The sequence below is a fragment of the Camelina sativa genome, chromosome 16 (genome assembly GCF_030686135.1).
Source record: "Camelina sativa cultivar CO46 ecotype springtype chromosome 16, ASM3068613v1".
NCBI classification, from domain to species: Eukaryota; Viridiplantae; Streptophyta; class Magnoliopsida; order Brassicales; family Brassicaceae; genus Camelina; species Camelina sativa.
In genome coordinates this window covers 3,461,708-3,475,191 of record NC_141895.1, presented here as the reverse complement: position 1 = coordinate 3,475,191, position 13,484 = coordinate 3,461,708, and the positions used below count along the sequence as shown (strand labels likewise).

At 30.6% G+C, this 13,484-nt stretch overlaps 1 protein-coding gene and 2 long non-coding RNA genes across 3 annotated transcripts; 2 read left to right on the top strand and 1 right to left on the bottom strand.

The window, feature by feature from the left end:
* The first annotated feature begins 4,539 nt into the window (after nt 1-4,539).
* On the top strand, nt 4,540-6,575 carry LOC104749642 (zinc transporter 3). Its single transcript, XM_010471319.3, has 3 exons — nt 4,540-5,136; nt 5,810-5,959; nt 6,150-6,575. The coding sequence occupies exons 1-3, from the start codon at nt 4,573-4,575 to the stop codon at nt 6,453-6,455; spliced, it is 1,020 nt and encodes a 339-aa protein (XP_010469621.1). The 5' UTR covers nt 4,540-4,572; the 3' UTR covers nt 6,456-6,575.
* Nucleotides 6,576-10,575: 4,000 nt separating this feature from the next.
* LOC147925085 (uncharacterized) lies at nt 10,576-11,340 on the top strand. Its single transcript, XR_015583593.1, has 2 exons — nt 10,576-10,906; nt 11,134-11,340. It is a non-coding gene; the product is annotated as an uncharacterized LOC147925085 (long non-coding RNA).
* A 276-nt stretch (nt 11,341-11,616) lies between these two features.
* LOC147925084 (uncharacterized) lies at nt 11,617-13,081 on the bottom strand. Its single transcript, XR_015583592.1, has 4 exons — nt 12,873-13,081; nt 12,508-12,604; nt 11,882-11,976; nt 11,617-11,804 (listed from the first exon to the last, which is right to left on the bottom strand). It is a non-coding gene; the product is annotated as an uncharacterized LOC147925084 (long non-coding RNA).
* Nucleotides 13,082-13,484: the final 403 nt, after the last annotated feature.

Genomic DNA, 13,484 nt, shown 5'->3' with positions numbered 1-13,484 from the left:
GCATAAGCATAAGATAATTGAATTTTCTACTGACCATTAATTTCGATTTAATTAAGTGTTTACGCAGCTTTACAAAAAGACAATTAGTAGAAAATAGAGAGATTCGAGGCTTAGCTTCTCCATTACATATCTAGCTAAATTAATCGCTAATTTCGGAATTAATATACTGAACACATTTGCTGATCTGTGTGATATGTATTATTTTTTTTTTTTTGATGAATTAGTAAGTTAGGATAGTTAGACAACTTTAAATAATATGACCGGGCTTGTCAGGCCAACGGCTTTCACTAGAAAATTTGCTTTCTATTCAAACTGGTTGTACATATATTGTAGATATAATTTTTAAAATTAATAGTGATACCAATTTTTTGAAACATAAAGTATACATGCTAGGGTTAATTAGCAAAATGACAATTATTAGGTAAATGACAATATGTTGAACTAATACATCACCAAAGTTTTTGTTTTGCGAAAAAAAAAATAGATATATTAAAATAACAATGACCTGACATTGATATTTTTGGAAAAGTTACAAGTGATTTCTTTTCGTAACATTTTTTTTTCTTTATCAAAAGTCTACCTTCTCTCATTTAACTATGTGTGGAAGAAGTGAATTTTTCCCATATCATATCCATTAACATCATCTATTTTTTTAGCTAAATAGATTTCTATTTGTATTTCATAAGTATCTGACTTCACTATCTCGGAGTTTGATACTATTGCTTGGCGTATTAAATGGTATCAGTGTATTTACTCAAAAGAACAATGCATGTATTCAACAAATTAATAGTATAGCGGGTAATAATTTACTCAAGGTTTAATTAGAAAGCGTAAAAAAAAAAAAAAAAAAAAAAAAAAAACACTATGATAGCAAGTTAGCAACAATCGCATCATTGCCATTTAACTTCAGTTTTCTCCAATTTTCATTGCCTAATTAACCCTAAAAAGGGACACGAAGAAGTTTAGACATACCTTAATTATCGCTTGATTTTATCGTTGTACAATGTAAATGTCTTATTGCTATAACAGTTATTAAAAAAATTAACACATTAAATGATAAGTAAAACCCCAAACAAAAGATTGTACGATTATATATATTACAAAAAATACAAATATATCTGACAATAAAACAAATCCCATATAGTTTAGGGTGACCAAAATAAATTTAAAACAAAATCCTAAAACACTTATTAACTAGTGTAATTTGTCATTGTCAATGAAAATAGTCAGAATCTTAAATACAAACCAAAGTAGAAACCATGTTATCTACTAAATTTGACTTTACCAGCATCGAGTTGCAGAGAAACTTCATGAAACAAATACAAAAGCAAAAACTTAAACGTCAAAATTTAAAAAACGCTAAATTACTGATTATAAAAAGAATATGTATATGTTACCTTCACCAGTCGAACTCATAAATGCAAAGGAAAACTACAATTTGGAACTTTGAATTCATACTATAGCTGAATCGAATGACAACAATACGCGCAAGACGACGAAAACTCCGAGGAAAGAATTAGCTTTTTAATACCAAGATTCATTTGCTTACGGTATAATATTAAGACCTTTTCGTCTTTTAAACGTGTATGTAATTACTTCGAGCTAGTTGATTTATCTCGACTACTTCGATACTCAAAAGCATGAATGTGTGGACACCATTACATGTTGTATTCTCAAATGTGCTAAAACGTTAAACATCTACTTAGTTAAAAGTGTTAGATTTAAAATTTTAAATGTGCTAAAAGGATAAAGTGTAATAATGAGAGGGTGTTTAACGTTTTGTGTGAAAAAAATAAGGAAAGATGAAGGATATATATGTGCAACATCTATATATATCAATATATGGACTATCTTTTAGCTATGAAAACTTAGTGTCAATGTGTCACTATATAAAGATGTATCATTATATGAAGATGTATCACAATCTTCATGTATCACATTTCTTTATATATGAAGATGTATCATTCAACTAGAATTTGGATGTAGTCATGTAGATTGTGAGATTATGTTCACCAATATTTTAAACTTGTTTATTAAGTCATATATATATATATATATATATATGCTAATCTTAGGATAAGTATTCTGCATTTCAAAATATTAATGACAAGTTTAATTGATGTAATTTGAGAATAATTAGGAAAGTCAAAATAATTAATGAATTTTCAATGAAATAACATTACCAAAATATGGTAAATATAAAAATTTACAACTATAAAATAAAATGACGAAGATGATCTGTGTCCAGAAAGATATGTTTTGACAGATAAAAAAAAGAAAATAATTTGTATTATGTAATATGATAATTTATTCATACATCAATTTTTATTTTTATATAAACTATACATCAATTTTTATTTGTATAAAGACTAATAAACTAGTAAAATACATATATTATTTGTTGATAAAAAATAAACTATACTAAACGAAAATGACAGGATAATCTGTGTTCAGAAAGATATGACTATGTCCAGACAGTTACGCGAAATAACAGATGTATTAAGACCTTAAGAATCAAATTAAAAAAAGATATAAGCATATGGAGATGAAAAAATGAATCATAATATCGACATATTTAGAGGTTGACTTGATATCTATAAGCTCCATTACCATTATTTTTCTCGAGCTAAGAGAGGAGTCAACTTGTGTGCTGCATAGGTCCTTACATTTTATGTCGACATTATTTCGCCATACTTTTTGAATAAAAAACAATGAAAAGATATATTCTTTGTCTTCTTTTTATCTTTTTTTATTCATTCTTTTCTATTTTCAATTATTTAATATAGTCTCGGAAACTAGGCTACTATTGACGACGTGTCTGAAGACTCTCAACGATTCTAATTTAACTATTAAAAATAACAATCCGTAAGGAAGAAACGATATTTTTTTTTTCCTTTTGTTTCCATAATAGTCGCTCTCGACTACCTTTACGATCGATGCCCTCATTTTCCATTTATAAGTAAGAACATATAATAATACTATGAACATCATATACCATTAATCCATTATATTATATATAGATTTCCACTCAATTACAAAATTAAAAATTCATTATCATATGAGACTATAAAATTTGATTTGCAGCATAATATCAATATATAACCTACACAAATAAAATTTTATATCATATATGAATGAAAAAACGGGGTGTGACTTTGATTAACATTCTTCTGTTCCGTCCTATTGATTTTCCCAAGAATATACATAGGTCTTATATCGTTGTTTGTTAAAGGAAATTAGCTTAATTGGAGCATATCCAAAACCTAGCTAGGTTGCAAATCTTCTGCGCAATCCGTAATGATGTGGTGCATGTATGATTGAACCCTTTGGAATATCGATGTGGTGCATATATATATTTATATGTTCAAGTTAGAAATCTGACTACAACACTTATTTGGAAACCATAAATAATGTTAGAAGACGTACAAGAGGACATTATTGGAATATCGTTTCATACAAACGCAATTTTTTTTTTTCCATTAGAGATTCGAAAGAATAGAACAAACCAAACACACACAAAAAGATTCGGTGACATTTCCTCCTCCCCATCATTACTCACCAAACCTTACATAGAGCCATGGCTCTGAACACAGCATGTTTTACGCATCTCTCACTCATTAAAAGCTTCCTAAATATCATATTAATTTCGATGTTCATGAGATATATTTGATTTTGGCGTCGAAGAACAACACCTCCTCGATTTATTCATGTCACATGAACAACTAATTAGGTTATACATCGAGACAATTGTATGAGGATATCAGTATCCTAAAATCTCTGCCAACTCCACCATGTAGAAGCGGCAGCACGTGGGAAATACTAAAACTTTCATCACTGGTCGTACTCAGATTCAACCTAGCTAGCCCATGATCAGAAAGCCCTCCGGTGACTCTAGTTTCAGTGATCGTTTTTTCTTGTTAAAGAAGTTTTAATGACGAATCCTAAGTCGAAGACGAAACGAATGCTCCACTGATTTAATGACGATCACTTGACAACAACCCCAACCGATCCGATAAGCGTTGTAGCCGGACAAAACCTATTTCCTGTCCAGACACTAGTAATATTTTTCTATTGCTTTATTAATTTTATCAAATTGATTCGTTTAATTTTGACTTTAAGATCAGCTTTCTCTCATGAATCGCTAACTATTGCTTCTTTTTTTTTTTTTTTTTTTTTTTTAATGAGGAAAGATTACAGTTAGAGAATTCTAACAATTTTTATGAGGAAAGATCATAGTTAACTATTGCTCGAGTAATAAAAAAAAGTACATTATAAAACTATTGATTTTGGTTGACAATTATCCGAAGGATTCGTGACGATATAAAAAAGACACACGAGATACAAAATCTTCTCATAAGTTGAATATGTGTATATAGTTTTTTTATGGGTTTAACTAGCTCAATATTTTTGTGTTAATGATTGACAAACAAAACAAAAAACTATTAGCACATTTTAATATGATACTAATATACGTATATATACACACATCTAGATACTTCCATTTCCATACTTTCTTCACCAAGGATCCTAAACTTTTTCCTCATAAAAAGCCTAATTGTCAAAATAGAGAATATGAAGACCAAGAACGTTAAACTCTTACTCTTCTTCTTATCAGTCTCCGTCCTCCTCATCGCGGTCGTCAACGCAGCCGAAGGCCATTCACATGGGAAACCGCAATGTGAATGCTCACACGATGACGACCATGACAACAAAGAGGGAGCAAGGAAGTACAAGATCGCCGCAATTCCTTCGGTTCTAATTGCCGGCATAATCGGAGTTCTTTTCCCTTTGTTAGGCAAAGTCTTCCCTCCTTTGCGTCCAGAAACACCTTTCTTCTTCGTCACGAAAGCTTTTGCCGCCGGAGTTATCCTCGCAACCGGATTTATGCACGTCTTGCCTGAGGCTTACACGATGCTTAACTCGCCGTGTCTAACCTCTGAAGCTTGGGAATTCCCGTTCACCGGGTTTATTGCGATGGTCGCTGCGATCTTGACGCTATCCGTCGATACATTTGCCACTTCGAGTTTCTATAAATCTCATTGTAAAGCGTCCAAGAAGATCAACGATGGAGAATCCGGCGGGCCTTCCGTCGACTCCGCCCAAGTCCAAGTTCTCCGGACTAGAATTATTGCACAGGTTTGTTGAACTCCACGTTTTGACAATTAATCATAGCTTTTGCGTTTACTAGTTTAATATTTTTTATTAATATGTTTCAAATAGAACGTTTTGATATATATATATATATATATATATATATTTTTTTTTATTTAGCCAAATAAACAATTTGATAGAGGAATATAGATTTGAAAATTCCATAGTGATTTTGCTTGGAATCAAACATATATAATAGCGAATGGGAACAACGTAAAATATATATGTACAAGTTCATGCATTTGTATTGAGATTTAGTTGTTGTCGACGCGGGTTCATTAGATTCGGACCATGTGAGATTTTGATTCTCTAAAGAAATCATCACTTGTTATAAGTACCAAAATTCCAAATAACAACTTTTCATATGGTTTAATTAGTGGTTAGCTTTTATATCAAATTTAAAATATAGATAGTAAAATATTTATTTTAGCTTATAAAAAAAGCTAACTACACAATTTGAATTACATCAAAAATCCTAAAACTAGATCACATGACGTAAGTTTCTTTTGGCCGAAATCTGATTAAAAAAATAATGCAATGTGAAGTTTGACATTTTTACCTCAGAATTGATTTCTTCTTTTTTTTTTTTTTTTTTTTTTGAACAAATTAAATAGAATTGATTTCTTCTTGTGTTTACATTTTGAAACAAAAAAAATAGGTATTGGAGTTGGGAATATTAGTACACTCAGTGGTAATAGGAATATCACTCGGAGCTTCACAGAGCCCAGAGGCTGCAAAAGCTCTCTTTATTGCATTAATGTTTCATCAGTGCTTCGAAGGTCTTGGCCTTGGTGGTTGTATTGCTCAGGTACCTTTTTTATTCAATAATTTTGGAATATAAAAAGAACTTGTAATTATCTGTATTACTTTTTTCTTCTCTAATTTATTAAATAAATAAACTAGCAAAAATGTACTCATGATTTTGAAAAAGTGTGATAGACCATCTATACAACTTGGAACATATGATCACATTCCAGTTTCAATATTTCTTGTTACAGGGAAAATTCAAGTGTTTGTCAGTAACATTAATGTCAACGTTCTTCGCAATAACGACACCAATAGGTATCGTTGTGGGGATGGGAATAGCAAATTCATACGATGAGTCTTCACCAACTGCTCTGATCGTGCAAGGAGTATTGAACGCTGCATCCGCAGGTATTCTCATCTACATGTCTCTGGTCGACCTTCTCGCAGCAGATTTCATGCACCCTAAGATGCAATCCAATACTGGGCTTCAAATCATGGCCCATATTGCTCTCCTTATTGGTGCTGGCCTCATGTCTCTATTGGCCAAATGGGCTTGATTATTCATATAATTCAATCTCTTTCCAGTTTTTGTTCATGGCCTTTTTAATCGTGAATTCGAATTATTTGTTCATTTTCTATTCCTTCAATTATATATTTCAGATCTCTCTTTTCTGAAACCGCCGCATGTATTGATCATGTTCTAACATTATTGCAATTATGTATAATTTGATCCATGCATGTCCCAGAAAAGTAACGAGCCTTGATTTGTTGCGTGTGTGATTTGAAATAATATATTATTTGTGTGCTACATCTTTATCCTAGGCATATATTAGATACATCAGTTCAACCAATTATATCTTTATCCTAGGCATATATATTAGATACATATATATAATTGGTTGATGGTCATGGTCATGTCAAGAGATTTACTGAAAATGATAACAAAAACTCACTTTTAAAAGTACTGATAAGAAAACATACAAAAGATATATATGATCATATAACAGAGAAACTGTATCCGTAGATAGAAAAACAAGTGTCCTTTCAAAAAGATTTCTAATAGAATCATTAACACAAACAGTTTTAAAAGACCTGAAACATAAACCAAACTAAACTTAAACCTTTAAATGATCCTAGAATTAAATAAACATACAACATAAATGAACCAGAAGCTGTTTATTAATGGATCCTCATCACTTCTTATTTTTCAGTTATAAATCTTTTACTGTATTAAATAAACTCTATATTCATCTGTCGCTAAAAAACCAAGAATCACAAAAACTATTTAGATTTTCTTTCTTTTTTGAATCTGTTTTATTCTCAAGTTTGAAAATGATTTTCTCTCTATTCCGCCATTGTTACCGTTCCAATGCGACAGAACGAGAGGATTCATCGACGATTGATCAGCGATTGCTGGCTCCTAACTCAAGACAACGCTCGTTTGAAGATTCAACACGGTGGCGACCATCTTTATATCCCATCTTGGAAGACGACAACGAGAGTGAACGCTCAAAGGCGAAGGTCTCACACGCTCGTGCTAAATCAAAGGCCAAAAAGATACTTTCTTTCTGCTACAAACTCAAGAAAGCCTGGTTAGTCTGATCCTCACGTATATTAGAAATTTAGAAAAAGCAAAGTCATTTTAGATTTCTTTCGACACATATAAGAAATTATGAATTGAGGACATATTTCTCAATCGTATGTGTTTGTGTTTTTTTTTTCTAAACATTGATCTAACTTTATGAAAATTGATATAGCAATATAGCATGATAATGAAACTACGTCTAGTTCAAATTTTCAAGATTAAGAACAATTAGATTCAATGATTGAAAGAAATATAATCCATGAGAGAAGCAGTTTCCAAAGAAGATTTTTTTTTTTTTTTTTTTTTTCAGATTATAGACAGATATAAATGTATTGCGTTTATTTATAATTTCAAATTTAAAAGAAAAATGAAAATGAATGACCAACCAAAGAAGCCTACCAAAATCATAGACATACATTGATAGTAATACCATTTAGTTAAAGAGAAAAGACTATTCCATCAACCTTGAAATATTTGTCATTTTCTAATAAATTTGTTGATAAAAATGTTGTTAAATAACTCTTGTTTGTCTAATAGGAATATTGCAATGTCGACGGATATGAGAGCCTCGCCGGGGTTGCCTCCTTGTCAAGTTATGCGTCGAATACTTTAATTGTCTTCAGCTCGACAGAAAATTGCATATAATGTAAATTATTTTACCTTTCATTTTCTGTAAGTCAGAGAAAAGACATTGGAGAGGCGATTGTCCATGTTCATGATGTTAAGCATATATAACATTATTATCTGATTTTAGTGACAGCAAAACAAAACTATACTTTTAGTGGGTTTTGTTTCTCCGTTCATTATTAATTGCACTCTCTATCTTTATATTATAACTCGATTACGATTCGTTTAATATGAGCATTTTAAAATTATTTAATAAATCTATATTTAACAAAAAATATATTAATATTTTGTTATAGATATAAACTATTTTTAGAAAATAAATATATATACTTTATACCTTTTTGTTAGGGGAAAAAAATATATTCATTTTTTTCTATTAATACACTAATTTATAATAATAATAATAATCATCTAAAGCTAAATTATTAATAACCAAAACTTTTGCCAGATACTCAATAATTATTATCACATAACGTGATTTCGCAATCTCGTCTAAATTAGGATTTTACAATTTTTTCATAAATTATTTGACATGCAAGCATGCTATCAAACCATCATCTTATTAACATCTAATTTTACTATATATTTTATTATTAAAAATTTATTTTTACAATCAAAGATATTTTATTGTTAAAATAAGCTCTTTATTGCTGCAACGTTCCGACAGCCACCTCTTAAGTAGGATCCACATCTTTTCTAGGCAGAGCTCACTTTTATCTGAAGGTCGGTACACTATGTTCGGGAGGACATCCTCCCTAAGACTTGTTTAGAAACTTTACAAATCACCACATGATCTTTTCCCGTGTTTTTTCCTTACTCGTATATTTCCGACAATCACTTTCTCAAAGGTAGTCTATCATGAAATTTTCACAGCTCAAGTACAATTAACCGTGGAATTCTCTTATAATGGTTGACCAGAAAGATAAATGCATTTTGGTTACATAGGTGGTCAAATCAAAAAAAAAAAAAATCTTTGTGCATGCACCATCATATTTCTTGAAAATGGGGTGTTACGATCACTACCTATTAAATGTCACTATGATCATACTTTCTTTAACCACTAAATTTTTGTTGACATATTTTGTTTACACAAAAATAATTACGTTAAAAAAAAAGAAAAAAAATATACTTGATTGCAATGAGTTTATCTACTTGACTGTAATGAATTTATGAGCAACCAATAAAGGTTGAAAAATTGAGAGAACAAAAATATGAGCACGATGATATATGAATCTTAAATAATTTAAAGATACACAATAGAAACTAAAATAAATAATTCAAATATACTACAACATAAAAAAATTGAAAGTATTTAAAGAAAAAAAATAATCATCTTAAATATGTTTAACTGAAAAAGGGAATTTATATATAACTTTAAATTATTGAAATTTTCTAATTACAAAATGAAATTGAAATTTATAATGTAAATTTGTTAACTAAATCATGACACATGTCATGTCACATAAGATAAAAATAAATATTTCATTTTGACATATATGGTAATCTTAGTTCAATACATTAACATGTGTCATCCTCACATTACCAACTTATTTTTGAGTTAATAACTTAAATCTATAAATTAACACATGTCATTAATTTTGAAAACCAAACTTTGTTAGTACTTTTCCTATTTTTTTTGTCACTTGTCAAAAACTTATCAATGACGATAGATTTCACATGTGTTACTATCATATTAATAACTTATTTTCAAACCAAGTTTTATATACTAAAAAGAATTCAACTAATCATGTAAAAGCCTGCACAATATAAACAATCATATAATTTGAAATTAACCAACAATTTTGCATAAAAATTTGAAAAAGTCTTATAATATGAAAAAGAGTTTCTCTAAATAAATTAGAAATTAGTTTTAAATGTTTTTTGAATATATTAATTTTTTTTTTATGTATAATTTTTATTTTTATGATAGGTTTAGAACTTTTACATTTTTTATATAATTATTTCAGTAAATCTACAGTTAACATGTGTCAACATCTTATTGATACAATTGACATGATACATCTTATTGATACAATTGACATGATACATCTTATTGATACAATTGACATATGTCAAAATTTTATTAATGTGTAACTTAGAAACGCTTTATATAATAAGAAGTTTATATGAAATTTATGAATCCTTCACCACATATGTGATGAGTTTAATAATTTAGCCTGAAGATTTAACTCTTTTGCAGTATAATATGTAATAATGTTATTTAATTACAGCTCTTCTTAATTGTAAATTTATCAGTTTCTGACATTTTAAGTTAACTGTTATGACTATTATAAAGAAATCTTTGAATGTACAGCTATTATTTGTTTTTACTATATGAAATATATATTTTTCCTTACAAATAACATTATGCATAAATGACCGAGATAGTATTCCAGTTTATACCTTTTATATACTAACAATGTTTATAATATATATACACTACGTAATATCTTCAAGAAATTCTCAAATCTCTGAATTGTCTAACCAATAATAATATTTTAAAGTAATCTGAGTTTCAAATGAAGTTTTCTCTATTCAGTCGATGTCGCCGTTCCACCACCGCCGTGACTGTCCAGCCATTGACTGACCTGCAGCCATCGATTGATCAGCTATCTATTGGCCAGCTATCGATTGACCAGCCATCGCCGGTGCCTGAAAGAAGAGAGCCCCCACGGTGGAGGCCGACGTTACCTCCGATACCTGAAGGTGACGAGACCGAGCGTGGCCACAAAAAGGCGAAAGGCTTACGTGCTTGGTCGTTAAAAAAATTACTGAAGAGATTTTGATAACTATTAGGTGGTAACAAAATTGGTTTTCTCTATCTTTTTAACTTCATTTAATCAATCAAAACACTGAGATGTTTCACACTTGAAGTTTGGTCTCGAGTCATGTTTATGATATTCTTATCATCTTATGTATCTTAGAGGAATCGTTACTTATATATATATATATATACCTCAAATTTTGTCATCTGTACTTTGTTCATGATAACAGTATTAATGGTTTGTGTGTTTGGTTGTTAGGTCGGAATCTTAAGTGATCGATGGGTGGGAGAATCGCCAGGATTGACTCTTTGTTGTCCGTTTTACATATCGAAGTCTCTAGCTAGTTTTCTTCTCTTTTAAAAAGTGTGTTAGAATGGTGTTGTAATTCTATCGAATGCAATGTATAGCTGGGAAACCATTTGTAATATTTAAATATATCCTTGACATGTCTTTCTTTCTTGCAAAACCAACATGTGACTTTAGTCTTCGTTCCAAACCTAGTTCTTGGTAATTTACCTCGAAGAATCATCATCCCTTTTCGCTGACTTTTCCCTTCATGTTTATAATCCATCAGCCTGAATGAGACCTACAACTCTATCTCCTCAAATCTTGCTGCAACAATGACTTCATTTAAGCTTATATAGAGTTCCTACTGTATTAAAGAGTTCCCATTAAATTGATGAAACTCATGAGGCAATGAGCTCTTAATGAGAAGGATGTAGCTTGCACATCCTTTGGATATAGTGACACCAAGATTGCTTAGATCTTCTACCGATTTCAGAAAAATATAATCATCAATGTTTTACATTAACTTTAATTGAACTTGAGTTGCAGATAGATACGATCTTGACATATACAATCTTGTTAAAGGAGATATCAGCATATCACATCAAGGTTGCAGTTACACAATTAATGATCTTCCGCAATACCTAATCACAAACATTCAAGATTATCAAGTTTTATTTCTCCTCACATATTTCTTTACTTCAACTGAGTTAAGACTAACCTTTGAGTCGTACGTCTTTATGTGTGTGCACCAAATTCTAGCTTGTTCAGCCTTCGACATTGATTGTGTTCTAAAGTCTACAACCTGTCTTAAGACTGTATATAGTTAAGTCATATATTCCAGCTTAAACCATCTTTTGTCACCTCATGTCGTTGTCGTATAACTTTCTGCTTAGGGTGAGGAAGAGTATAAAAACACATATGAGAGAGATCTTGATGTCACAGCAGTTCCATATGTGGCTTTGGCCGCACCATTGGCAACAAAGTTTTTCCTTACAGCTATCTTTCACTTGGTTCTGTATAATACAAAATCATTTAGTCTGATGAAAATGATTCATACATCAGACTAAATGACTCATTTTGTCATGATGGATTTTCATCGGATCATACATCAGACTAAATGATTTTGTATTATACAGAACCAAGTGAAAGATAGCTGTAAGGAAAAACTTTGTTGCCAATGGTGCGGCCAAAGCCACATATGGAACTGCTGTGACATCAAGATCTCTCTCATATGTGTTTTTATACTCTTCCTCACCCTAAGCAGAAAGTTATACGACAACGACTAAATGAGCAATAATATATGAGCAACATGATCAACATTGAGAGAGATCTTGGATGGCTTACCTCTGATGAAAATGAGTCATCAATGTTGATCATGTTGCTCATATATTATTGTTCCACAGAGACAAATCGCTTTTACATCAAAACGATCCATTCCGATCTGAGTATATAGAATATGCAACATGGGGTTATGATATCACCTTACTTCGATTCTTTCATCAACTTATATAACCTAAATCGAAGTCTGAATTTCACCAAACACAATCGTAACCGACCATAACATAAAATAGTAGAGAAGAACGTAACTGGTTTAGATTAGATCCTAGTCAGTTTAGGATAAGAGAATAGATCCTAGTTTATGCCTAATTATCAATATAGATTAAAGATAAGGACATAGAATAATAGAGAAGAGAAGAAGATGAACTCACAAAGTCACATCAATCGTGTGATTTGATCCTACGTCTCGGCCAGAACAGAATTCGAAAATTCAATCATAATTCACAAGATCATCAAGAGCTCCACAAACCCTGAGATTTACGAATCACGCTAAGAAATCTATCGTACAAGATAACAACATGAACACGCCTCAGAAAAACCTTTATCTCTACAAGTCGATAAAGACCTAATTTTCAACCAAACCCGGTTCAATTAGCTAGTCTTGGTTCAATGTTACACAACTATTACTTAACCGTGATTTTTTTTTTTTTAAACTTAACCGTGTAATCCGAATCCACAACTTAACAATTAGAAATTTCAAACTTAAAAAAAAACTACGATATGTTCAGTGAATGAGATAGTAATATAAAAAATTTCAATCATGAACTGTTTGATAGTGTGAAAATCACACTTTTTTATTTGCATTCCCCACATTTTTTAGACACTATCGATTTTGTGAGTATTGTTTAGTAATAAAGTTTTCCCATTATGTCATATATTGAATAATGTTGTTATAGCCTTATAGGCAATATATATTCTCTACATGACGTACATAATTACTATGGAATTAAAGAACATCAATTTTGATTCTTTAACAGAGAAGT